Source organism: Mesitornis unicolor, unplaced genomic scaffold (assembly GCF_000695765.1).
Source record: "Mesitornis unicolor isolate BGI_N332 unplaced genomic scaffold, ASM69576v1 scaffold18625, whole genome shotgun sequence".
In the NCBI taxonomy this organism is placed as follows: domain Eukaryota; kingdom Metazoa; phylum Chordata; class Aves; order Mesitornithiformes; family Mesitornithidae; genus Mesitornis; species Mesitornis unicolor.
The window spans coordinates 51,215-75,841 of record NW_010186366.1 but is presented as its reverse complement, the minus strand read 5'-3'; the positions used below and the strand labels follow the sequence as shown (position 1 = coordinate 75,841).

The window sequence follows — 24,627 nt, the reverse complement described above, 5'->3', positions numbered from 1 at the left end:
CAAAAACCATACTATGAGTTGACAACAAGGTGTGGAGTAGCAAGACACAGAACAGTGCTCTTGTCAGTAAACCCTGTTAACCAGGGATTCACTAAGAATAGTAAGAAATCTAAATCACACAGTTAAGAGGACATAAACCCATGCACAGGTCGATAGATCAACTCCTGGCTGTTGTTGAAATAGTTCTTGGCTAGGAAGCCAAACCGTTGTTCTGTAATTAAAGAAAAGGAAAAAAATCTTAAACTTAGAGGAGAAGTAGAAACTGAAGCTCTTTCAAGAACAGAAATCCTCCATTTGCTTCTTTTACGAAACACCTGAAGCTGTTCTTCCTAAACCAAAGTATGCTTGCTGGAAACTCTGTTGACTACAGCTGCCAGGATTATCTCCATGGCAGACACCTGGAAGTCTTAAAAGCTCCTTCTGGGGGCTCTGGGCTGCCTAAGGCAGAGCTGAGATTTGTTCTCTGACTTCTAGAATCCAGGAGCAGCATAACTTGTGCTTTTTTGTGCCTGAGATGAAGCAGTCCTAGAATATCCAGTCAAAAACACTGGGAACTGTGTGCTGCTGCAACCTCTTAGGTGCGTGGGCAAAACAACCGCCAAGGTTCGAGAAATGCCAGCCTGTGTTGCCTTGGGAGCATACTGAAAACTGGATGTTTGCACTTTGCATTTCTGTTTTGATAATTAGGCACTTTCAACAAAAATGTATTTTGCTAGAAAACTCCTAAGCAGTTCTGCTGTGAGCAGTCTTTAAACATGAGAAAAAAGAAATCCTAACCTAAAAGCCCTAAAAACAACCTACAAAGCTTGACATTTATGATGAACTAGTGTTCAAAAAAATTATTGAAATTGAAGCTTTCACTGCAACTTTTACAATCCAAATTCCACTTCTGTTACACTCTTTTTTGATGGCTCCCAAACAGTGAGTATCCATAGTTCAATCTTCATGCTTTGCAACTAATGAATCTATTGCAAGATGACACTGCAAAAGGAAGAGATATCCTTTTAACAATGCAGCATTTTCAGAAAGCTGCCATATCTGTGCTGTGTTGTTAAAAAAACTATTGTCAGATTCTGCAGCATCTTGGTTGGAGTAATTTAATTTTTCAGCTTCTACTCTTTTGTGTCATTTTACTTCATAGCTTTTTTATTGTACAGCATCCTTCACCCACAGACACAGGGTGAGCAGATGTGGCCCCTTCTGTCACAGGACTATACATTCAAGTGTCACCAAAGACACACCTAACTCCTTTCCACCTTAAGGTAGCTCTTCAAATATAGATGTCTACCTATTTTCTAATTGATTATAATTTGGAGGATGAAATTCAAATAAATAAATATACAAATGAATAAAGAAATTAAAAATAGAAGCAGCTTCTAAAATGCCACTTAGATGAAAGGCATGCAGCTTCAAGGGGACAGAGTTGTTGACAGGGAGTCCCATTGTCAGAAATCGGATACTCTGGAAAAGAAAGGGAAACATGCACATAGGTTTCTGCACATAACCAATGGCATAAAGAATTAACTAATAATATGATTTATCCTCATTATTATTAAAGGCTTAGAAGCCTTCACCAGGATAAAGACCCTGTGAGATTAAATTCCATTCAAAGAGAGAATTTATGGGTCAAGCAGCTTGCATATCCAATTTAATCAGGAAAATAATCCAAAATATATGAATAAGGAAGTGATAATGTAAAAATAGTTCCTTAGCCTGCACTGCCTGCTCTACAAGAAATAATGATGCACCACTGACAACACCACTGTCACAGTTTAAAATACGTAGGTGTCAGTCCACTAACAAGGTCAAGTAAAGAAAAGGATTTTACTAACTTCAGCTTATACTTGCAGATAAGTTTTTTAAAAAAAGTGACAACATAATTTGAAGTATTTTCTCAGCTTGGTCAGATGATAAGGAAAAGTCTTTCAGGTGTTTATGGATGGCTACCAAATAAAAATCAAACTAATAACAAACAATCCTCCCCCAAACCGAAGCAATTCTACCTCCTGGTTCCAAACTACAGAGATCATATCCATCCTTCACTAACAAAAACCAGGATGGTCTGAAGCATATAGAGTCACAGTAAGGCATGGTCTTTATCTCCAGTCATGAAACTGTGATTATTTTTTTTAAAAGATAATATCTTGAGTAGCAGACTTTCCTAATTTAGGAAAATTAATTGAAGCCCACTGAAGCCAGTAGAAAAGCTCATATTGCCTTCAGTGATTTGGATCAGGATGGTAAAGTACATGCTTTTAACAGAGGCTTCTACTTCTTCTTTATCTCTAATAATGGTCAAATTTTCATCTCAGTGAAAGCTACATAAATATCCAGTTCATGGGCACTGCCTATTATCGGTGCTGGCAAAAGTGAAATTGGAACCTATTGCCCCCAACTTGTACCCTCTCTTCTCCATTTTTAAAACCCAGCCTCCTTCATGGCTGTAATGGAAAGGCTGTCATCTGCTCCCTGCCATTAGAGGGGTTCTGCTGTCAGAATCAGCATTGAAAAGTAATTTTTAGAAGCATCAGTAAGTATCAGCAAATGAGGTTCCAGCTAGCATCATTTCAGATTTCTGGTGCTGACGAGTTTTGAGTATCATGTTTATCTGTGTAGCCAAGTCCTTCCTCACAGATACTCTCCACAATTCTAAATCAAGATACATGACATTCTTGATTTATTATGAAATATATGCATTTTCTTCATTTGGAAATTGCTACTATATCCAGAAATTCTGAATTTTTATAGCTGCATCTTGGATAAAATAATGAATGAATTTGCCAAGGCAGAATAGAATTGATTTGGCTTGGCTTGCTAGGTAATGATGTAATACAGTGTGACTCGACCTGCTGGTGCAGAACACAATCAGTATGCATGCTCTAGCTGGTGGAAAACATACAATAAACTCCTTAGATTATTTAGTGAGAATCCAATTTGCTTACAATGACTAAAGCACAACATATGGCTTGCGGATGAAAAGTATGAACTTTAAAAGTTAACATAAAAATAAAGCTAAGGCTGACTAAAATGTAAAAAAAGAACACCTCCTAAGCAAAAAAAGAACTGAGGTTATACAAAAGCTCCAATCCCATACACCCAGAGATTTGGCCCTGAATTTCCCAGCACCATCACTGTTGGTGTATCCATGACAAAGAATGGCTGTCACGGTCTCTGACAGGGCAAGGACAGTCCTGTTACTCAGAACATTAAGTTTTCTCCATGCTATGCCCAGACATCCGTCAATTATCAATTTAGCTGTACTTTAGGAGGTCGTGAAATGAGAACAGATAGCCAGAGAAGTTAACCTCAAAAATGTATAAAATATATAAATATGGTGAGAATTTTAAAAAAAGGATTGAAGATATGGACCTGCATACTTAAATGCTATGGCAGTGGACAGTATTTATTCACCAAAGAGGCCAGACACTCTTCTCTCCATCCACTGGAATATTTGGAATTAATTCTTGATTAAACAAGAACTAAAAAGAGAGCTTTTATTTGGGGTATGCAGATAATTTTAGGAATGACGCACTACAACCTAGTCAGGATCTATCTCAAATTGAAAGTCATAAATCATTAAATTTTAATACAATAACACCTTGAACAAGTAACATCTTGAATTATGAGAGTATAACCAGAGTTGTGTCAAGTTAACATGCTGCATTTCTAGCTTCCACGGGCCTGGGATCTGTTCAACGTGCTACAAGGATATTTGCATATATAAATAAGAATATAAATGCAGCTGTGCATAAACTTGCTGTCCTGCATGTCATGATGTTGCAAGTTTGTATTATAAAACAATGAAATGCAAACGAGTCAAAACACTTCAAACACAAGCTTCTCCTCAGTTTGGTTTCAGAGGCTCTAAAGCCCAGTTAAACTAATTTCCTGCATTTTCTATGGATTTTCATAGATTTACCTCTATAGGTGCAATAAAACTGTCTGGTGATAAAAGTAGCAGCACAGGGAAAAAACCATAACTGTTTCTTGAAAGCATAATAAAATCATATTCTGCAAGGGGCACTAAACCGCTCAGTTGATCCTAATTCAGCACAAAAGCATTTGCTTCCCAGTGAAGTGGGGCTTTGCCTGCTGGCCAGCACAGCAATAAGCAGAACGAGCTGCGTATCTGCAGGAGATGTACAGCTGGGCTGGGAATGAAACAGCTTTTTAGGAGCAAGAAAACAAGCAAGTGTACACAGTCGTAGGAGGGGAATTAATTTAGATCATTTAATGTTAACAGATTAGACTTCAATATTGAGTGCAAGTCATGCATTCACAGTTCTACTTCCTCATTTAAAATGATACCTGATAGTAAACCAGGAAAAAATGAAGAGTTGATCTGATTAAGTGGGCTTTTAAGTGATAAATAAGTAGGCTTTTAAATCTAGATGATCTCTGAATATAGCCTCTTTTAAAATGTCCTCTGCAATGTAAGTTTGAAGGGTATGAAAGGAGACACTGACAGCTCGAGAAGCTGATATTGCATTTAAGGTAAAGGCCTTTCCACAAAGTCCTGACAAAGGTCTTCTCCTTATCAGCGCTTCAGCTGGAAAGAACAAAGGGGAGACACACATGAGGTATATGATAGATTGCAAGATGAGTACAAACCACACATGAAAGGCAATTATGAAAAATGTAAATACAGTCTTACTATTTAGGGGATAACACGCTTCCTGGAGCAATGGAGATACAAGAGCATTGCACCAGCTGCTGGAGGCACCTTTCCTGATGCTGAAGGGACTATCTCAGGAAACATGGATTCCAACTGGATGTGGTGCAGAGAAGGATGGGGAGGTGCCTGGGGAAACAGGTGGCCCATCCCAGGAGGTAAGAAGGTAAGAGTGTAGCTTGCTCTGACTGGGGCTGAGAGAAGATATGATTACTCTCTATTGAGGTACCAATGGAGTAAAAGGCTAAGATGGCAGGGGCATTCTTCATGCTAAGGGATACTCTTGGTAGAATGACAAGTGGATCAAACCCAGCCACAACTAAATTTATGCTGGAAAAAAGAAGGTTTCTGACTGTTGGAGCAGTGATGGTCTCTAACAGTCTCCCAAGTAGAGCAGCCAAATAGGCTGACATAAGAATTTGATAAGCATTTATGGAGAAGAATGCATGATTCAGTTAACTGCAGGAGAATGAGATTTTCAAACAGCTTTCTAATCAGAGGAGTAAGGGGCACAGGGGATCACCAGCTAATTCAGAGGTGGAACTCAACTGATTTATCAGGACAGGTGACAGACCTTGCTTTCAACCAGAAAACCTTGTAGTTCTGAGCCTTCTCCTCCTGAGCACTTTTTCAGTATGGGCCTTAAAGGAAGGCCAAGGTGCCAGTGTGTTTGAGCTGACATGCACATACAGTAAATAGAAAGACAGGGGTCAAGGAGTTTGAAAATTCTACCTTCCTGGGTCTGCCAAGGCACCCAACAATTAGACACAGGGAAGAACTGAAACCTTTTATGCACCTTCTGCCCTTCAAGTGCCTGAAGTTTAGGTTTGCAATTGCAAAATCGCCCTTTTTGTTATGTTTGAGCAATGCTGAGCACAAAGCTGCCCAAAACCTGCTGCCTTTTGGGTATTTCCCTTTAACAGAGTTTGACTTTGCTAAAGCAATACTACTTTCAGAATTAAATTTGTCTGCCTTTTCTTGTGTGTAACACAGGCATTTTTCTTAGAAACAGTGCACTAATATCACTAAATATATTTTTCTATAGGTATCAAATAATATTATTAACAGGGGCTAACAATTTTCAGGTAATATCTAGTGTCAAGTACTTTGGATTTGAAGTGTGGAGCAGAAAGAACAAAGAATCAAATCACTATGAGACAGACCTGCTAAGCAGCAGAAAACCTTTACGCTGTGTTCTCAGTGAAATATTTGTTTCTATGCTTGCTTTTCTTCTGTCTGCAAAATTCTTTAAGCCACAAAACCAAAACAAAACACAGGACAAAACAATTTTGTGTTGGAGTCTGAAGCTTTGAACATTCACTGTTTCATTCAGATTCATTCAGGTATCATTAGTATCACAAAATCCAATTTGAGTTGTTTAACTATTCAGTATTTTAAGGCTTTTATTTACCAAAGTCTTCTCTGGGCCACCATTTTAGTGATCAAGTAACCTCTCTCTTATGAATAAATGATGGTACACAGCAATCGCCTCCTGCACCCTGATGCTATTTTCATATGATGGACACTTAGGGGGATACTTGTGAATAATGAAGTGCCATTCCTTACAATTGGAGACCAAATGCGTGCCTGTATCACACAATATTTTGAATATTAGAGGACCCGAGAGAGAAAAGTTTAACTTCAACAGAACTCTGCTGCACATTTTGGCATTTACACTAACAGGCAAGCCATTGATTTGACTAACAAATAAGGTGCAATTCATGGACAATTTTGAGCAATAAATTCATAATCAGCATGAATGAAACAAATGTATTATCAGGGAAAAATTTTCTATGGGATTCATGGAAGAGTCCTCCACTTCATGCTGCCACCTTGCATCTCATCACAGCAGCTGAAATTACTTCTGATAACTAAAATGCAATTAATGATACAGTTGCTGATGAACAGGCACTCATATCTTAAAACTAATAACAAGAAGACCAAACGAGCTCTCTTCAACAACTGGAAATCATAAAATAAAATTGGTTTTGGTGTGGAAAGCCTGAAGTATAAAAAAAATCCCTGCACTTTTACTGGTTAGATCTGAAAAAGCTTGGAGGCTTCTTTTGCAATGATACTTCTTCAGGCATACAACTGTTACTCAAATACATCTCTCATTTCCACATACCTTGTAGTGGAAGAGGAATAATCCACAGAAAAGGCTGTACAGGTCAGCTGTGAGTAGGGAGAGGTTGACGGCAGTAGCACTGGTTTTCTTTATGACCACTGGCATAAAGCTGTAGAGGCCAAACATACAGGCACTAAAGCCAACATACAACAAGCCTGCGGAAGAGAAACAAGAAGCAAAGTGACTTTTCATAGCCTGCAGAAATTATTCATGTTGGGAAGAAGGCTATGTTTTTAGAAAAGGATGAAGAATGCTTTTTCAAAGAAACCTGGATTCAAATTATCACACATATATAGAGAGAGACACTCTATGAGAGCATCATTCTAAATATACATGAAAACCAGTGAAAACTGTATCAGCAGTGGACACAATATCCTTTCTCTGTGGTCCCCATAAAAGCAGTGCTGTTTTAAGACAGTGTCTTATACTACTAGCAAATACCTCATGCCCAACATAAACTTGGATGAAATTATGCATTTGGACACAACAAATCTAGTCTATTAAGGAGCTGAATGTCCCCAACACCAACTGAGTTCAGCTGAGTTTGATGGAGCAGGTAATATTTTCTGGGAATGGACCCAAAAAACCAAATTTGCAGGGGAGTTAATGAGCCAGTGGATGAATGCAGGAGGAGAGCACTCAAGTGACAGAGGTCTTAGTCCTGTTTTGCCACCAAACCTGACAAATCACTTCAGTTTTGTGCCTCTGTTCCTCTACCACTTTTTGTCTGCCTTCCTTAATAAAGCTTTCTGGAGCTGAGACTATTTCTTGCTACATGTTTACAGAGTGCCTCACACAAATTAGGTTGTTAGACACTAATATAATAAAAATACATTGCAGTAAAAATCTAATTTCATTTAAAAACCTAAATAACTTACTGGGAAAGAATTCATTGCTTCAGTTATTACTTGATAAATCCCAAGGCAAATTAATCAATATGAAGTTAAAAAAAACAGCAAACACTTCACTTATCTGCTTTCATGCAAACGATATTTGTTAGGCTGCCGTATGTTGCAGAATTCCCAGCTGATACTTGCACGAGCCTAAATTTAGACTCATGTCAGCTCTTCAGAGCGTGTAGTTAAAATGTTGCAGAAAATCTGATTGCCAAAGTCCTGAAACGGATTAAAAGGGGCAAAAAAGGCCCATATGATTTGTATCTGCTCATGGATCCACTTAGTTAAAAAACTCTTTAGAAAAGCTATGTAAAGGACAAAATCAGATGTGACATAAGAGTCCCTTAGAAGCACCTGAACTGAAGTGTACATTCATCTGAAACAAATACAGCAGTCACAAAATGTCAGTGTCCATATATCAATTGCTACAGCATGATAATGAATTTGAATTTTTAGTCACAATATAGATAATCACGGTAAGAACTGCTTTTACAAACAGGTAGCAAATCTTTATGGTGTACATTGCATATGGGTAACAACAGAATCAGCCTTAGGCAGTTCTTGAAAGAGTTGCTTTATGCAAACTCTGCAGCTCTTCTGCAGTACACAAATGACTGCATTAAATGGAGCACAGTTTGGATCAATGAGAAACTGTTTGCATACATGAGCACTAAGTCATCTTTTCTTCCAGGCTTAAAGCAAAAACCTTAATTAAAAGCCATTCTGGTTCAAAGTCAGCATTCTTAAAGTACTGTCCATAAAGCATCAGCTGGTCCACCTAGCCCCTGCTGGTCAGTCTGAATTTAACACACACATTCAGGTGCTTTGCTGGGTTATACTTCCAACAGCGCAATTTTATGGTATTGCCTTGGTGTTCATATTCTTTGGCAGCCAACTACATACACTTCACAACCTGCTTTTCCAAAGGACATTTCAGTTCCAGTGGAAGATTGCTTAAACTGTAGCTGTCCTATGTAATGTGAATGTAAAGTGGTATTTCATTTATATCTTAAAAATACATGTAATACTCACCAGCTAGATGGCATTTAGTGGTGACAATAAACAAGCTGGAAATAACATCATATGATCTTCAGATATTGCTTCTTAGAGGGCCAGTGTCAGACTAAAAATATGTTTTAGGCTCCAAGCCTCAGCTTCCTTGGGTACACCTTCAGAGCTAATGGTGACCTTGGGAACCATCACTAGGGCTGCAGTCCCAGGTGGTGGGACCTGTGTCAAACCAAGCACTGATTCACTGCTACCAATTGCCTGTAGCACCCTGGAAAGAAGCAGCCTCGTAGGAGGTGCTTTCACAGTGATCTGCTGGTCAGCTGCTCTGTGTTAAACCCTCAGAAGCTCATAATTTGTAACTGCTTTCAGGTGTGCTGGCATTGTCCTGAACTGAAAGCTTAATCTGCATGAAGGCAGCTGTGGGTGGGATTCATTACACCTAACTCTGGACACAGACTGAGGGTTGGTGGTCAATGAAGAGACTGGAAAATTTTAGGGTGTAGACTCTCCAACCTCTTTTACAGACCAGCTTTAGCATAGTATGATTTGTGTCATGCCTGTCTATGGTTGTTGATGATAAAGGGAGTGTAAATCTGATTTATCTAAATCAGATGTCCACCTCCTAGGTATCTAAAGTTGGTGGAAGAAATCCCTGCTTGTCTATCAGCGTTCACCCTGATGGATAAGGTCACCAGTGTTGCCTAGATGGGTGTGAATGCCTCTTAAGTGTCTGAACTGAGTACTTAGCATCATAGGATCATGGGGTGATTCAGGCTGGAAGGGAGCTCAGAGGTCTCTAGTTCAAACCCTGCTCAAACCAGGCTCAGCTGTGAGATCAGACCAAGTGCTCAGGACTTTGCCCAGCCTGGTCTTGAAACCTCTGAGGATTTCTCTGAATCTGCTTCATTGCCTGCCCACCTGTCCTCAGTGTGAAGATTCTCCTTTTACCCATGTTGGAATATCTAATTTCTGCTTCCTCCTGTTGTCTCTCATCCTTCTGTCATGCACCGCTGTGAAGACCTTGACTCTTTCCTTTTAATAATCTCCTTGTAGGTAACTCCTCAAAGCCTTCTCTTCTGCATGCTGAACAAGCTCCAATCTCTCAGTATTCCCCCACTTCTCTTAAGACTAGGCATCTTCACGCAGATGGGCAGGATGTGCCCCCAGGGACTGTTCTAAAGTAGCCCAAATAGCACAAAGACTAACATGTCTTGGGAACTTCTGTTTTAGCTCCTGAGCATGCATGTTTTAGCCTTTGTGGTTTTTATCCAAAAGCTAACGTTTCATTGAGATGAAATTGAATAATTTATGAGTTTTCACATTATATTCTTGGAATAAAGACCATTCTGAAATATTCAAACCCCCGATAACAAAGGATACTTCCATGGAGATTCAAACTGGCATTTCTCTTAAATAAAAAGGATGTTAGTTTATTTGTGATTACTTCATCTATCACTCTACTAAACATGTCAAGGAAACCATATGAAACCACTCAGTCAGAACGGTATAATCATTCTGCTTTCAGTCAGGTTGTCAGCAAGTATTAGTACTTAAACTTTCAAGGATTCAAACAGAACTACACTGATTTATACTAAGTGTGAAGATGATGCTATGTATCAGGGGGATTTCCAAAATTAAAACCAGGAGGGCCACAGCCTGTTTAAACATGATAGACATAACAGACTGGCTTTAGACCTCTATATCGCAAAATCATTTGCATTTTACATCAGTTGAAAGGTAGTTCATCCATTCTTAATAGCACAATTATGGCAGATGGCAACAGGCCACCTTGAGTTATTTATTAGGTTGCCTGCTGTGACTTTATCACTACCATTCAGAAGGCTGATGATTTAACTCTGCTGGACTGCAGGTTGGAGTCCGTTGCAGTGGATAACTATTCAGGGCAAGGCTGTGAACACCCTGACATAGATTTGTCAATAACCACTCGATAATCTTGTATCACTGCCAATGAAATGGAAAGCACCCCGAGTGCAGTGGACGCCAGGGAAGAACACAAAAACACCCGTAATTGTTGCCATTTAATCTGTGTTCAACTGCACCGCATTTCCAATTATTGCTCTAACAAAACAAGCACATATCTATGATGCTTTTGCAACAACGATCTCCTTATGAAGCACAGGGACTCTTCAGAATCAGTGACTAACTTTCAATGACATTTTAATGGCATCATGGGCCAAGTAAAACTTTATTTTAATATCACATTTCACTGATACCGAGTTACAACTGAACTCCCATGGAAGTATATCTGACATTTACACAGAAAGTAGATTAATTCACTATGACCATTGCAAGTTCCATCAGTACCAGATTAATTATGTCCCTGAGCTCCTTATAATGAAGTATAAACAAACACTGATGCAATTATGCTAATTATCCCAGATTAAAGAAGGCCAGTACACTTATAGTATGTAGTTGAGTGTGTTTCTCCATGGATACATTAAATCGATTTGTCATTTATATCTCAACCATCAAGTCTCCAAGACTTCTAGGTGCGACATTTTGTGAAAGATGCACTGTTTTTATTAAGCTTTATGATGATAGAAAATTGTGAACTAAGTTTAAAGAAAACAACAGTGTATCTCATAACCTGTGTACCCTGTCCTCAGAGATTCCCTACATAATCATTCCCATTTGCACACCTCTGAGCTGTCATTTTAATGTTAATTGTGAAACTAGGTAACGAGCTATTGTCAATGGATTGCCAAAGCTTGAATCCCTTGTGAAGCATATTAGCTCTACACTATTAGCATTCTTGTATTTCTTCTATTGTCATAAATAATAAAAATGTGATTATAGGGATTTTCCTTTTCTAAATGTAGATTTGCTTTTAAAGCAAATAATTTGTTGGCATAATTAGAAGGGAGTCATAGATCATAAACTCAGCTCCCAAATTGAAATGGGAAAATGCAATCCACTGCATAGCAAAACACTGTAAAAGCTTCATTGTGCGTGATGCTACCTGAACTAGAAGACACATCTGCTATATTCAGCTAAGACTACTTGGAAAGCAATTAACCATTTGCATACAGAAATGGAAATGAGTTTATGAGGCTACAATATGCACTGCAAGTACTTCCATTTTTTTTCTTTGACGTTCATTGAAAAGGTTTGGCTTTTAATGACTACTTCATTTATTTGTCCCAGTGTTGCACTGAATCTTAGAACTGGCACCCCATTATTGTTTTGCTTCATGGCTGTTTGAATAATTAACTTACGGCATTCACATGCTTAACCCAATGGTGCAAGGAAGGCATAATACGGCAATGGGAGGACAGATAATTTAAGAAAGGTTACGAGGCATGTCGTTCAACCTTTGGCAGTAACTGGTAGAAAAGTTGCAAACATTAGCTTCCATGAAACTTTATGCCTGCCTTCCCAAACACTGGTAGTCTCCAGGCCTCCTTCAGCAACTATATTCAATGAGGTGAAGTGTTTTCTTACCTATTTGCCAATCCCAGGGAACTTTCAACAGCTCTTTGTGTTCCATGATTGCACTATAAGAGAAGAGAAGAGAAGGCAAAATTTGATGGAAAAGAACAGAAGTTAAATAACTTCCACTAATTCAATTCAAATGCTAGACAAAACAACAAAAATAACCTTATATCAAAAAATCTCTGTAGGAACCAAATGCAATCAGACTTTGCTAATCCACTCTGGCATTATCCCTGTGTCTGTGTATTTGAAAGATCTTCAGGGCACTAATCAGACGTGATAGCATACAATTTCCACTGGTTTATTTCCAGCTTTCTATATACCTGCACAAAGTGCCCATCCCCCTATATGTTCAATCCTCTTGTACTCTTCTAACTTAATATTCTGAAAGCTTTTGAACTTTAATGATTAATAATGTATCTGTCTAAATTATTCACCCTTCAGAGCAGCTCTGCAGTGTCAAATAAATAGATATCACAAACTGCCTTTGGAGAGAATACTGTGATTTGTTACATACTAAAAGAGATCAAATAATGAAAGCAATGAAACTGTGGAAACAATGCAATGGTTGGGCGAAGCCACAAGTCCACTTTCAACATCTTGTAAGCCTTGTATTGTACACTAATATGAAAATCTCAGATCCAGAAGATTCTAAGGTGGCAACAAGTCAGCTCTTCCCAATCCAGCCAAACAGATTTTTGGCAATTAGGTATCTATTGAGGAAGGTCTTCATTGGCTAACCACTTTCTCTGATGTGTGATTTCCAGATAGCTCCTGCTGTGCAGAACTCTGCATGCTAGTCTGGACACTATATTAAACAAGTATAAAGCATGGAATTACACAGATTGAAAAACAAAGTACCTATTACAAAAGGTGGTATGTGGAAGACCAAGTCTAATAGCAAAACTGCAGGAACCCAGTGCCTTCCTGATTAATCTAGTCTACAGAGTTGCATCCTGGAAATTTTAACTTGCTTGCTGCTGATGTGTGGCAAATCTAATACTGTGTACAGAACAATAAGATAATTTTGTCTGCAAAATAACTAAATTATAAGTGTCTGCATGCATAAGGCATATGTCTCTTATCAGCAATTTCTGAAGAATATGAAAACAAACTGCAATGTCTCTTGTTCTGGCAAATAAATTTTGACATAACTTAAATGTAGGAACATTGCTTTCATATTATTGCATATCTGTTACAAAAGAAGTATAAAACAATATGCTATGATCTGCGATTCATTATGATTTGTGAAAAAGGAGGGGTAAGAGCAACTTTGCCAGAAGTTGCCATTTAGTGATGCCAGATTCACTGAAGAATTGGAACCACATTGATCTTTGAAAGTTTGTGGTGATTGGAGGAGGTCCCTGATGACTGAAAATAGACAACTGCAACATCCAGTTTCAAAAAGAGCAAAAAACTATAGCCTGGCCAGCCTTACACTAACATTTGGGAAGATTATGGAGCAAATCTTTCCAGAAGTCATTTTCAGGAAATGAAGACAACACGACTGGAAACAGCCAGCACAGACTTCTCAAGAGCAAACCATACCTGACCACACTGCCTGCCTTCCATGACGAGATGAATGGCTCAGTAAATAAAGGAGAAGGAATGGATGAGAGGATGAGGTGTAACCTACCTTGACTTTAGTAAAACTTCCAACATTATTTCCCAAAAGATCCTTTAGAGACTGAAAAGGTATGGACTGGGTGGGTGGACTACCCATAATGCAGTTTGAAGAAAAGGACCAGGACAAACCTCGTGAAGTTCAAGAGGAGCAAATGTGAACTTCTGCACCTGGGGTGGAATAACCCTATGCAACAGTACAGGCTGGGAGCTGTCCCTGTATAAAGTTGCTTTTTAGAACTACACCTTCGAGTGCTGGTGGACATCAACCTGAGCATGAGACAGCAATGCGTCCTTGGAGCAGAGAAGGCCAACAGCATTCTGGGCTGTGTTAGTAAGTGTCTGGTCAGCAAGTTGAAGGACGTGATTTGTGAGACAGCAGCTGGAGTACTGTGTGCAATTTTGGGCTGCCCAGAAGAAGACAGACATTGACAAATAGGAGGGAGTACAGTGGAGCTCCGTCACAATGGTCAGGCAGGTGGAGCACATGATGTAAGAGGAGATACTGAGACAGCAGGGTCTGTTCAGCATCTGCAATTGTAACAGGGGGCTCTGGCTTCTCTTTGAAAGAACTGGTATATTTAGTTAGGTTAAACCTCTGTGAACTCATAACGATGTGATGTCTGCTCTTCATTACAGATAAAGGTAAGAAAATGCTAAATTGCTTCATGGAACCAAGTAGCAAAACCATTATCGGCTTCTTCCAATATGCAAACTTTTGTCACCTTGTTAAAAAAGTGCATATATGAGCTAAGTGTGGTCGGGGCTTCACGAAGTGCCACAAAAGCACTAGCAGCAAGAAACTGCAGAGGTCAGTGGAGAAAAACCTGCTGGTGAGAACTTCTGGGACAAAGGTTGACTAGAAAAGCTTTAGGGCTTTCAGCAAAGAAATGGCTTCTTATTGCTCCCTTATAGTTGTGTCCTCTGTATACAAAGATGCTTTGTTCTAGCACCAGCTGGTTCTCCTCAGCAAAACAACTCACAGACCCTGAATTGTGACTAACAGCTTGGGTCAAGAGAGGGTAATGGCACTATAATTAAATTCAGGAATACGACACATGTACATGACAGTTTACACACACAGAGCAAGATAAGGGCACCACTTCGATGCCCTCAGAATCAGTACCCTCCCTACCATGAACACTGTAGGAAACAAAAATGCTTTAGCCAAAGATACTAGGCACATTTACATGCTCTCAAATTCTATATTTTTAAAAATGGAACTGCTTGTGTGGCAGCCAGTTAATATAAATCATTTAAAGTCACGAGTCCAAATCCCACATAAATATAACAAGCTCTCTGGCTAAAGAAATAGAACTAATTAAGTGGGAACTGATGGGTCATTGTTTTGATGGGTCTCTGTTCTTTTAAGCTGAGTAGCTCAGATGTGCAGGGAAGCAACCTGGATTTCACTAATAATCAAAAGTTTTTCTGCGTGACAACAACCAGTGACGGATCTGCAAAAATCGTGGCAATCTTGCACGGTGACTTTTACTACACTTTCATCAGTCACAGTATTACAACACTGAAGCTACCTTCCAACTCTTACGCTTGCAGATGAGATGCTCATTAGGTGCATGTGGATACAGACAGGGCTTGGTAGTTCCTGAAATCCATGCAACAGTCACCTGAGTACCAAATATTTTGAAGTGAAAAGGTCACTTTCTTAAAGGCGTTTTCATTATTTCAGCTATATCATAATGTAGTTACACAGAATAAGCCAGTCAGTAAAATGCCTTCTAACTGGATGTGTTTTCTACTTGTTTAGAAATCTAAGTGACTTTTTAAAATTATGAAACGGAACCAGAGAGAGCTGTAGATTTTGTTATTCACAGATCAGACCAACATGTGAAGTATCCACTTGTCTTCAAGCAACAAGATGGCAGTATGTCTTCTCAGGGACACCAGCGCTTGAATTAGAATACTTAGGTATAAAATTGTGTTATTATTCAAATCCACCGATCTGAAATATGAAAACCAATGCAAATGACAGAATTAGAGAACACCTACTCTCCACAGGAGATGGTTAGAGTACCTCAAAGGAGGCCACGCACGCACATATTTGAATGACCTTGGAGCTCAAAGCCACTCACTTACAGCTGAATTCCACTGAAGAAGGAGCCAAAGAGTCCAATCATGCCCAGGAATTCCACTCGACTCAGATTTCGGACAATATACTCCTCACAAACGTTCGAGATGCCGTATAGTGTTGCTCCACCCAGTACTAAGAGATCCCCTATGAGTTTATTTTCACCTAGGAATAAATGGAAAAAATCAGAATGTCTCAAAACAACCATCTTTTGTCTAAAACCACTGCAAGTTCTTCCCTACATATTTCAATCCTCGGTCACCAAGTAGCCCATATTTGGGTTAATAAACTGAATGCAAATATTCTGTCACTTTAACAGTTTTGAATCAATACCCCAGTAAAATCTAGCAGAGATGAAGGGAGAGCACTATCCTTGTTGTGTATGAGATAATCTGAAAGAATCTGAAAACATTGCAAAAATATAGAAATTAAGTGGCACTCTTCATGACAAATGCTTTTAATTTTATTATTACTTTTTTTGCAGACAGAATGTGACTCAGTTACATAGAACAGTTTGCATCTCATCTTGAAATCTATCCAATCTAAAACACATCCAGTATTTAGATGTGAGACCAACTGAAAAATTCCGTGTACCTGTGAAATGAGTGAAGAAATCATTACAACCCCAATATTGACCTCATTCTCACATGAAGCTGTTTGACAGGAGAGGAAGAAGGATGGCGTGCAGACGGTGATTATAATGACAGATTTTAAAAGAAGTTCAATTAACATAGCAGCACCTAATGCATGCAGTGAACACCAAGATGTATTTTCGACACCTACAGGTATATATAATCACTAAAACATTGTATTATTAAAGACTGTTTGAAGTCTTGAAGGCTATTATTAATGCAAGGTGGGGAGGGCTGCAGGGAGATTTGATTAAGCTCCAGCTTGAAAACTAAGGCAACTTTGCAAACTGATGCATGCGATTTTCTCTGCACAAATGGCTTGTTAAGTTGCTTTCTACAAGAGCTACAGCTTCACAAAGCCATCAGACATTGCTGCAGAACCATATTCCGAAATGCTAGATATAATGGAATTTCCTTCGAAAAAGCTGAGTAGAAATGCTGAAGTACTACTGTAATATTTTTTTGAAAGAAACCTTGTTTTCTTTAAAAATACATCTTGATTCTTTTTTTAGTTACTGCCTTTTAAAGTTTTATTATTATTGATTTGTAAAATATGCACTGCAGTAAATAAAAATGGAAGCTAAACATTTGGATGGGTTCAAAATGCTCTTTTCAACACTTATCTTTGTGGAGATCTTTCAAGCCTTCCGTTTTCATTCCAAACTACAGTGCTGAAATTTGCAGTGAGAAGGAATTTATGAAAATAAGAACGATTGTAAGAGGACAGACCAAGGGTTCATTTATCCAGTTTCCTGTCTCCAATGCTGGCTATAACCACCAGAAAAGTATAAAAGTATAAGTTGTTTAGGGACAAATAGGAACAAGGAAATACTCCCAGTAATACTCTCTTAGTCTCCAAGATTTTTCAGCTCAGTGGAAATATAGCTTCTGTGTATTTAGCAAACATTACTGGATTTCTCTTTCATGTACTCATCCAGTCTCCCATTGAATTTCTGTTTTACATGTAACCTGACTGACAGCATGATTATATTTGACCATTTATCTTTTTAAGATTTGATACTTATTTCCCTTTTAGCCTTCTTTTGCAATCAGCCATGGAAGATGCCCTTAATTTAACATAAGCATCAGTACTTTACAAAACCTCTTCATACTCCTGTTGCATTTGATGTTCCACAGTGGCTCCAAACATCCCTCACTGAGCTCACTCATTTGGTATTTATTACAGCTGCTCACGGACACTTCGGGGAAGTACTGCTGAAAAAGCTTTTGACCTTAGAGCTTGGCTGTACTGAACTGCTGAGACAAAAATACCATCATTTCGCATCTGCGAAACAAAGAAGGCTCAGAGACTGAGCATCTTCATAGACGTGGGATGGCCCCAAGCACCACACTGTGACCCAATGCGCACCCATGCTTGCACATTATGAGCTTCAACCTCCAGGGCCTTCCCAGAAGAGGAAGCCAAGATCTGGTCAGAGCTGGGGTCTGCCCAACCCAGGACCCTCCTTTGGCACTGGGCAGCACTGGGTGCTTGAGGAAAGCATAAAGAAATAGGGAAGCACAGAGGGATTTTTATCAGCCAGTTCTCAGCAGATTAGGGGTTTTCTCAGATGGAATTTGCATTAGACCACCAAATTTAATAGAACCTGAGGGATTTGTCATAAATCTGTGTAAAGTGCACATAGTTTTGGTGTCTACAAAACCCTGTGACAGTAACTTACCCAGTTTAACCATGCTCTATTAAAAAGTACTTTGTGTTTTTAGCTTTTAAGGCTGATACCTGAAAATTATATTTGGCATCTGTCCTGGTTTGAGCTAAATAGAACTAATTTTCTATTTAGTGATTTTACTTTTCAGCTCAGTCTCTTTTAAGTGACTGAACTTGCTGAAAACTGGCAGCATGTTTTTCCCAAACAGCTCTGGTAGAAGATATGCTCAAGGTCAGTTGTCTCATCATGGGTGCTGTGTCTGCGCCTATGGGGGGAGTAAGCAGACCCATAACTGACCAACTAGGTATTCCGTCCCACATACATCATACTCGATATAAAAACCGAGGGATCACGAGCGTCTCAAGCCTTTTCCCTTTTCATCCTTTCTTCCATCTTGGAGCCCTTCCATCTCAGACCCTTAGGTCCGTCTCAATCCTGCAGAGGCCAAGGCCTGAGCAGAATCCTGCTCATTCGTCTGCTGCTGATCCTGGTTTGTGCGTTCTGCATCCTGCTCCCACCTGCTGCTGAGTTTGGTCTGGGACTTCTCCAGTGCCCGGCTCTGCAGAGCCTCTGGTGACGTATTCGTCATTGGGGGGAGGGTGGGGGGAGGATTTTATATTGGTTTTGTATATATATTTGTACATATTTATATATATATTTCATTATTTTCCGATTTGCAACATTATCTGTAGTATTAGTATTATAGTTTCATTAAATCTGTTAGTTTACTTTCCAACCCGTAAAGTCTCTCTCCCTTATTCTCTTTTCACTTCCCTTCCCATAATTTTCCAATTGTAAGAAATATTTAAGAATCACTCTGGATTGACCCTATCTCTACCACTGAAGACTTCATGCACCTTTACCATATTCTGTCTCTTTCTTGCCTTTTCTGGGAGATAGAAAGTCCCAGTCTGCCTACAGTCTTTTTACCCTGAAGCTGTTTTATTCCCTTGAACAGCTTTCTCACCTTTCTCCATTGCATTATTTTCTGGTCATTTCTTTTTGAGATGCAGTGACCAGAATAACACAGGGTACTCAAGAGGCTAGTGCATCAAAACTTTATATACTAGCATAAAAATATTTTACACTATATTTTTGGTTTCTTTGCTAATAATTTCTAGCATCCCTTTTGCCAAATGGCTTTTCTTTGCTTCCTCAAGAGGCTGACTTTGGAACTTTCCCCCAAGACTGACATATCCCAGTAGATGTATTTTCATAGATGCAAAATCCACATGCATCTACTGGTTTATTGCTAAGGAAATATGTATCCACTGACAAGAGGCATTTAAAAGACTTTTAGGTTAATACAGTTCCATGTGACCAATTTGATGGCATGGGTCATTCTTCTGAAGAAACACAGGGCATAGCTTGGCAAAACACGCTTTGTGTTAATCATTGTTAGCATATTTAATGTTCTCTGGAAGCAGAAGTCATACAGTACAGAGAGGAGTTAATGTTTTGGGGACTAGTTACAGCTCTATAGTGTTACATAGATAATTTCAACATGAATTACGTTCCGACATAATTGCTTTTCACACTCTTACTAGGCCACTGCAACATTTTTACCTCAACCCCCAGCATTAAGTGGTGTTTCTCTTTGCTTTTGGTTGTAAGTACATAATATCAAAAAATCAATCTAAACATATCCCACCTTAGACTAAACATACACTCGTATACTTATTAACAGGACTGAAGTGACCGATTTTCAGAGACTATGGTAAGCTAAAGCTGTGAAGTGCTTTGAAAAATCTGGATTAAAAACTTAGACCTCTGTCTTAGACCCCTGTGTATTACATAAGCACAAGTACCAAGGTAACTCAGCGATATTAGTTCAGATAAATGTTATTTTAAGGCACACTTGGCATGTAAGGTGATAGAGCACAGAGTACTCGGTAGGAATTACTTCTCCCATTGGGAAATGTGCAAAACATCAGTCAGGATACAATAAAAAGAGGTAAACTACCATATATTTATTGAAAGTAGAGAATAAGCCTGCACATTATATCTAATTCCTGCAGATAGTTTGGAAAATACCGGTTAATCTCTCAGTGATGCATTTAAATTAATTTTCCCTTCCTGTAAGAGTTGGCAGGCTAGACTGCAATAGCATACAGCAAGATAGTGCCTAGCATAGCCTTATGGTACTCATAATACAGTAAATAGTATGGTTAACAGGGGCAAACAGGTGTCAACAGGTCTTGTCTCCTAAAATGTAGAATAACAGAGGAGTTTACTGAGGAATAATAGAGATTCAGTGCTTTTGGTGTATTCTTTTCTTTTGTTTGCTCAGTCTGAGGAAATATCCTATAAATGGTGTGGAACTTCTTAATGAAGAGTTTCAAGAATTTTCTTTCGTTTGCTGCTAATACTTCTTTTCATTTGTAGATTTTTAATGCATAGTTTTACCCCTTCAGATAAATGAAACCAGCTGACAAATTTTACTGTGTTAAAGACAACATCATTAATAACATAATTTTGACATTTAAAAAGAAAAAAACGCTGCAGTCTCTCTGTGTAGCAATACACATGGACACAGTTTCTTATGTGTAGGATTTAATTAAAAGGCAATAATGAATAGATTCTTCTGGACAAATCTACCTATGCTATACCTGTGCTTTAGTAATGAATATGTCAAATAACATCTAATGATTGCAGTTGGATGGCAAAGTGTCAGTGTTCTTCAATCTGTTCCTTGTCTGCTTTGGTTCACTGTCCCCCACACTCCTGTTGACCCACAACTCACCTGCTCTAGGATGTTGTTCTCTGGATACTGGGAACAAGATGTTTCCTCTGGAACCCACAGTGGAAAACCCAGCCCCCTGAAATCAGTCATTCCTAATGCAGCTTTGGCTGGCTGATTTCATAGCACAGAGTATATTCTTTCCTTTTTAGCTGGGGCAGAGCTATATCTGGAGACCAATGAACTAAAAGTCTCCTTTAGGGATAAAGGCCAGGGATAAAAGGGGACAGGGAGATATGGTGAGTACTGTCACAAACTCCCTTGTTTTATTTAGTAGCATCCTGGCAACTCCAGTTCTTATAGCACTTACATTTGTATTCAGAAAGCTGAGTCAAGAATTTTAAATCCCAGTGTATTATGCTCAGCTCACAATTCAGTGCTTTTAATTAAGAATGAAAACTGTGCCTAATTGACAATCTTTGAAAAGGATTTCCAGCCTTCCCACATCATTTGGGTTGGCACTAGAGAAATCAATGTGACAGAGGAAGTGGATCGATGAAATCTAACTCTGTCTAGTCTGCATTAATAGCTACACACAGATTATTCATATGATGCTGCACATAGAAAAAGAACATTTTACACACCAGAAGGTTATTTTCAGCAATGATGCAGGCAAACCCCAAACATTTACTCTGAGACTGTGTGCAAAACCCAATTGGTACAGTTAGTATGTTTGGTGCCTTTTAGCATCTACCCAGTGATCCTGCCTCTGGTACAAAAAAAGGAGTAAAGTTGAGCTGAAGGAAGAGTACACAGTGGAAGTGAGAGGTGACTATGAGTCAAAGATATAGCCAATTTGGAAAGGAAGCAACTGAGGTTTGCAGTCAAGCAATTATGCCAAAACAGAAGGAAACTACAACTATTTAGCTTGTGTCCCCAGCCTGCAGAGGGTGATCTGGGTTGCAGATGCAGGGCTCACCAAGTCTGTTTGCAGCACTGCTGACTTTTAAGTGTTGACTCATTTTTCTTCTCTGTCCCTTCTGACAAAGAAATAACTGAATGGTGTAGTGCTTTGGATCCATGAATACACAGGGTTTCTTTCTAATTTTCCCATTTTTTTGGTCCCAATCTGACATGTTCTGCTCAATGGCTTCTCTGAGGAGAAATTGATCATACAGATCATCCATCCTTGCTCACCTGCTCCTTGCTGTCTCCCAACGAGGACATCTGCTCCTGCCATGCATCCCATGCCCAGAATGCAGACCACGATCCCAATGAAATGAACTGCCTTGTATCGTACCAATAAGAAGAACCAGGAGAGCAGTATCACCACCGGGATGACAAAACAGTCTAGGAGCTGTCAAGAAAGAGAGGGAAAAAAAAAAATCAACCTGCAAACACTTTGTCCTAAAATACTAGGATAGATCCCAGCAGACGGGAGCAAGGTTATTTAGTTGTAATAAATTTCTACCAGACAGCAAGTGTATTCAAGTGATTATGTCATCCATCAGATAGAGGATAAGATTGTGTTCTGCTCATGACTATTCCATGAATTCGGGAAAGCTGCTACTCTACGTTAACATTTAACAGTCCTGCCTTGCTCTTGGATTCAGATGCATATTTCAAATCCAGGGGAAGGAAGCCTGGGCCAAAAGAGAGCCACACCACTCCATCTGGCCCTTACCTCTGGTGATTAATGGACAAAGACTGAGGGCACTCTTCCTGCAGTCTAGACATATGCTTTAATTCAGTCATTTCAGGTCCAGCTAGCATGAATGTTCATAACGCACAATTTGACCAGATTTATTAAAACTGGTCATATAAATCAAGGGGTTTCTGCATGCAGAATACTTATGAAAAACCTGCCGCCTGTGGGGACTGTTAACTCCTTGAAAACACAGTCCCATATGCCTCTGAAGGAAAAAAAACCAAACTGCACACCTTGCCTGCAGTGCAGAAACTCAATCTTCTTGCCAATAGATCCTAGGTAAGAGCTTTCTCAAACCAGTGTTATGAAACACAGACTTTAATTGGTCTTTTCAGACACACCCAACGATAAACGCAGGGAATTAGTAATTAAGAAAAAATATATTTGTGAGAGGACCTAGGGATTTTCAAATTAAAATATATTTTAGAGACTTACAGTATGTCACCAGGAAACAAAAGTCCTGAGTAAGAAACACCCAAAGAAACTTGACTTTAAGAACCCCAATCCTATTTCCTAAAAATTTCCTGGATATTAGGAAATATTTCTTTGCTGAGAGGGTGGTCAAACACTGGAACAGTCTTCCTCATGAGGTGGTCAATGCTCTGAACCTGTCAGTGTTTAAGAGGCATTTGGACAATGCTCTTAATAACACGCTTTAACTTTTGATCAGCCCTGAAGTGGTCAGGCAGTTGGAGTAGATGATCATTGTAGGTCCCTTCCTACTGAAAATATTATTCCATTCCATTCCATTCCATTCCATTGGACTGTCATGGATTATACAGTTATTCTATCACACAATGACTCTCCTGATCTGGGATGGGGAAATGGGAAAAGGAAAGGAGAGCCATGGTTTGAAATAGAAACAGATTTAGTAAAATAAAAACAATAAAACCCAGTATGAATAGCAAGATTAATATACAGTACATAAAGTTATGCTTGGCCAATATGGTGGTCACAACAAGTAGGAGAGTAGGCTTTGGGAGCAGAAAGATAGGTGAGACCCTCCAAAGATGGTGAACATTAAGGAAAGGGAGGACAACCCCAGCAAATTCCTCAATTTATGAGTGTGACATTTATGATATGGCATAATTTTTTAGGCCAGCTTGTGGTCAGTTGCCCTGGTTTTCACTCCCCCCAGCTTCTGCACCTGTTTAACTCAAAACTGCTAAAGACCTTGACCACTACAGCAACATACCAGAGCTGACTGAAAATTAAACCAAAGTGTCTTATCAGCTTTATTTCCATGAAATCGAGTACTGCAGTCTTCTCAGAAATGCAGCTGTCACAAATAGAAAATTGATTATATTATTCTATCCCAGCAAAGCCAAGACACAGACTAACAATAAGATTAAACAAATTGTGCAGGGTACGCCACTGTTGAATGCCAGTTGATACAGCAGGCACCAGAGCTATGTGGTTCCATCTTCTTTCTAATGAGAATGTCTGGAACAGCCAAAGGAGGAGACTGTGCCTGTAGTTCTGGGAAACATCTCCAGATGTTGTTGCCTTGATTTTAGATGATGCAATTTGGTTATAGTTCATTTCGGGCCTGTTACCTGTTATTTGCTCTCTCTGTGATTTACCACTAGTAAATATTATCCAATAATGATCACGTTCCTTTTAGATTCATTGTCTGTCCATGCATTATCTGAAGAAAAAAAGATTTTTGGATGACTTCAAGAATTTCAGTGCTTAGAAAATTATTCTTTATATGTGAGATACTTGTGTAATAAATACTAAATTTAGGGGATCGGGAAAAATATAAAAGCCAATTTTTGCCTAAGGACAACTTTCCTGAAACTTTATGTGAAAAACAAGAGTGTTCTGTGGAAAACCACCTATTTCAAAGATTCCCCTGACAGAGAGTGGCAAAAGCCTTCAGAAGGGAACTGCAGAACAGATGAGGAAAATACACATGGGAAAGGTCCATGCTAAAAGCGGGTTCTGCATTTAAAATGAGAGCTAATAATCTAAAATACATGGTCAAGCCTCTTTACAGTGAAAACATCCTCCAGCAGTCCTCAAAATTCCTAAAAAATTATCTCATTCCATAAATATTTAAACA

At 39.1% G+C, this 24,627-nt stretch overlaps 1 protein-coding gene across 1 annotated transcript in view; it reads right to left on the bottom strand.

The window, feature by feature from the left end:
• The window catches only part of SLC35F1 (solute carrier family 35, member F1), a gene marked incomplete at its 5' end in the record, with an annotated part of 47,766 nt that overhangs the window by 14,469 nt on the left and 8,670 nt on the right, over positions 1-24,627 (bottom strand). The window contains 4 exons of the mRNA XM_010185139.1: positions 6,801-6,955; positions 12,170-12,222; positions 15,881-16,037; positions 22,052-22,211. Coding sequence (XP_010183441.1) covers positions 6,801-6,955; positions 12,170-12,222; positions 15,881-16,037; positions 22,052-22,211 — 525 coding nt within the window. The remainder of the gene's footprint in view (positions 1-6,800; positions 6,956-12,169; positions 12,223-15,880; positions 16,038-22,051; positions 22,212-24,627) is intronic.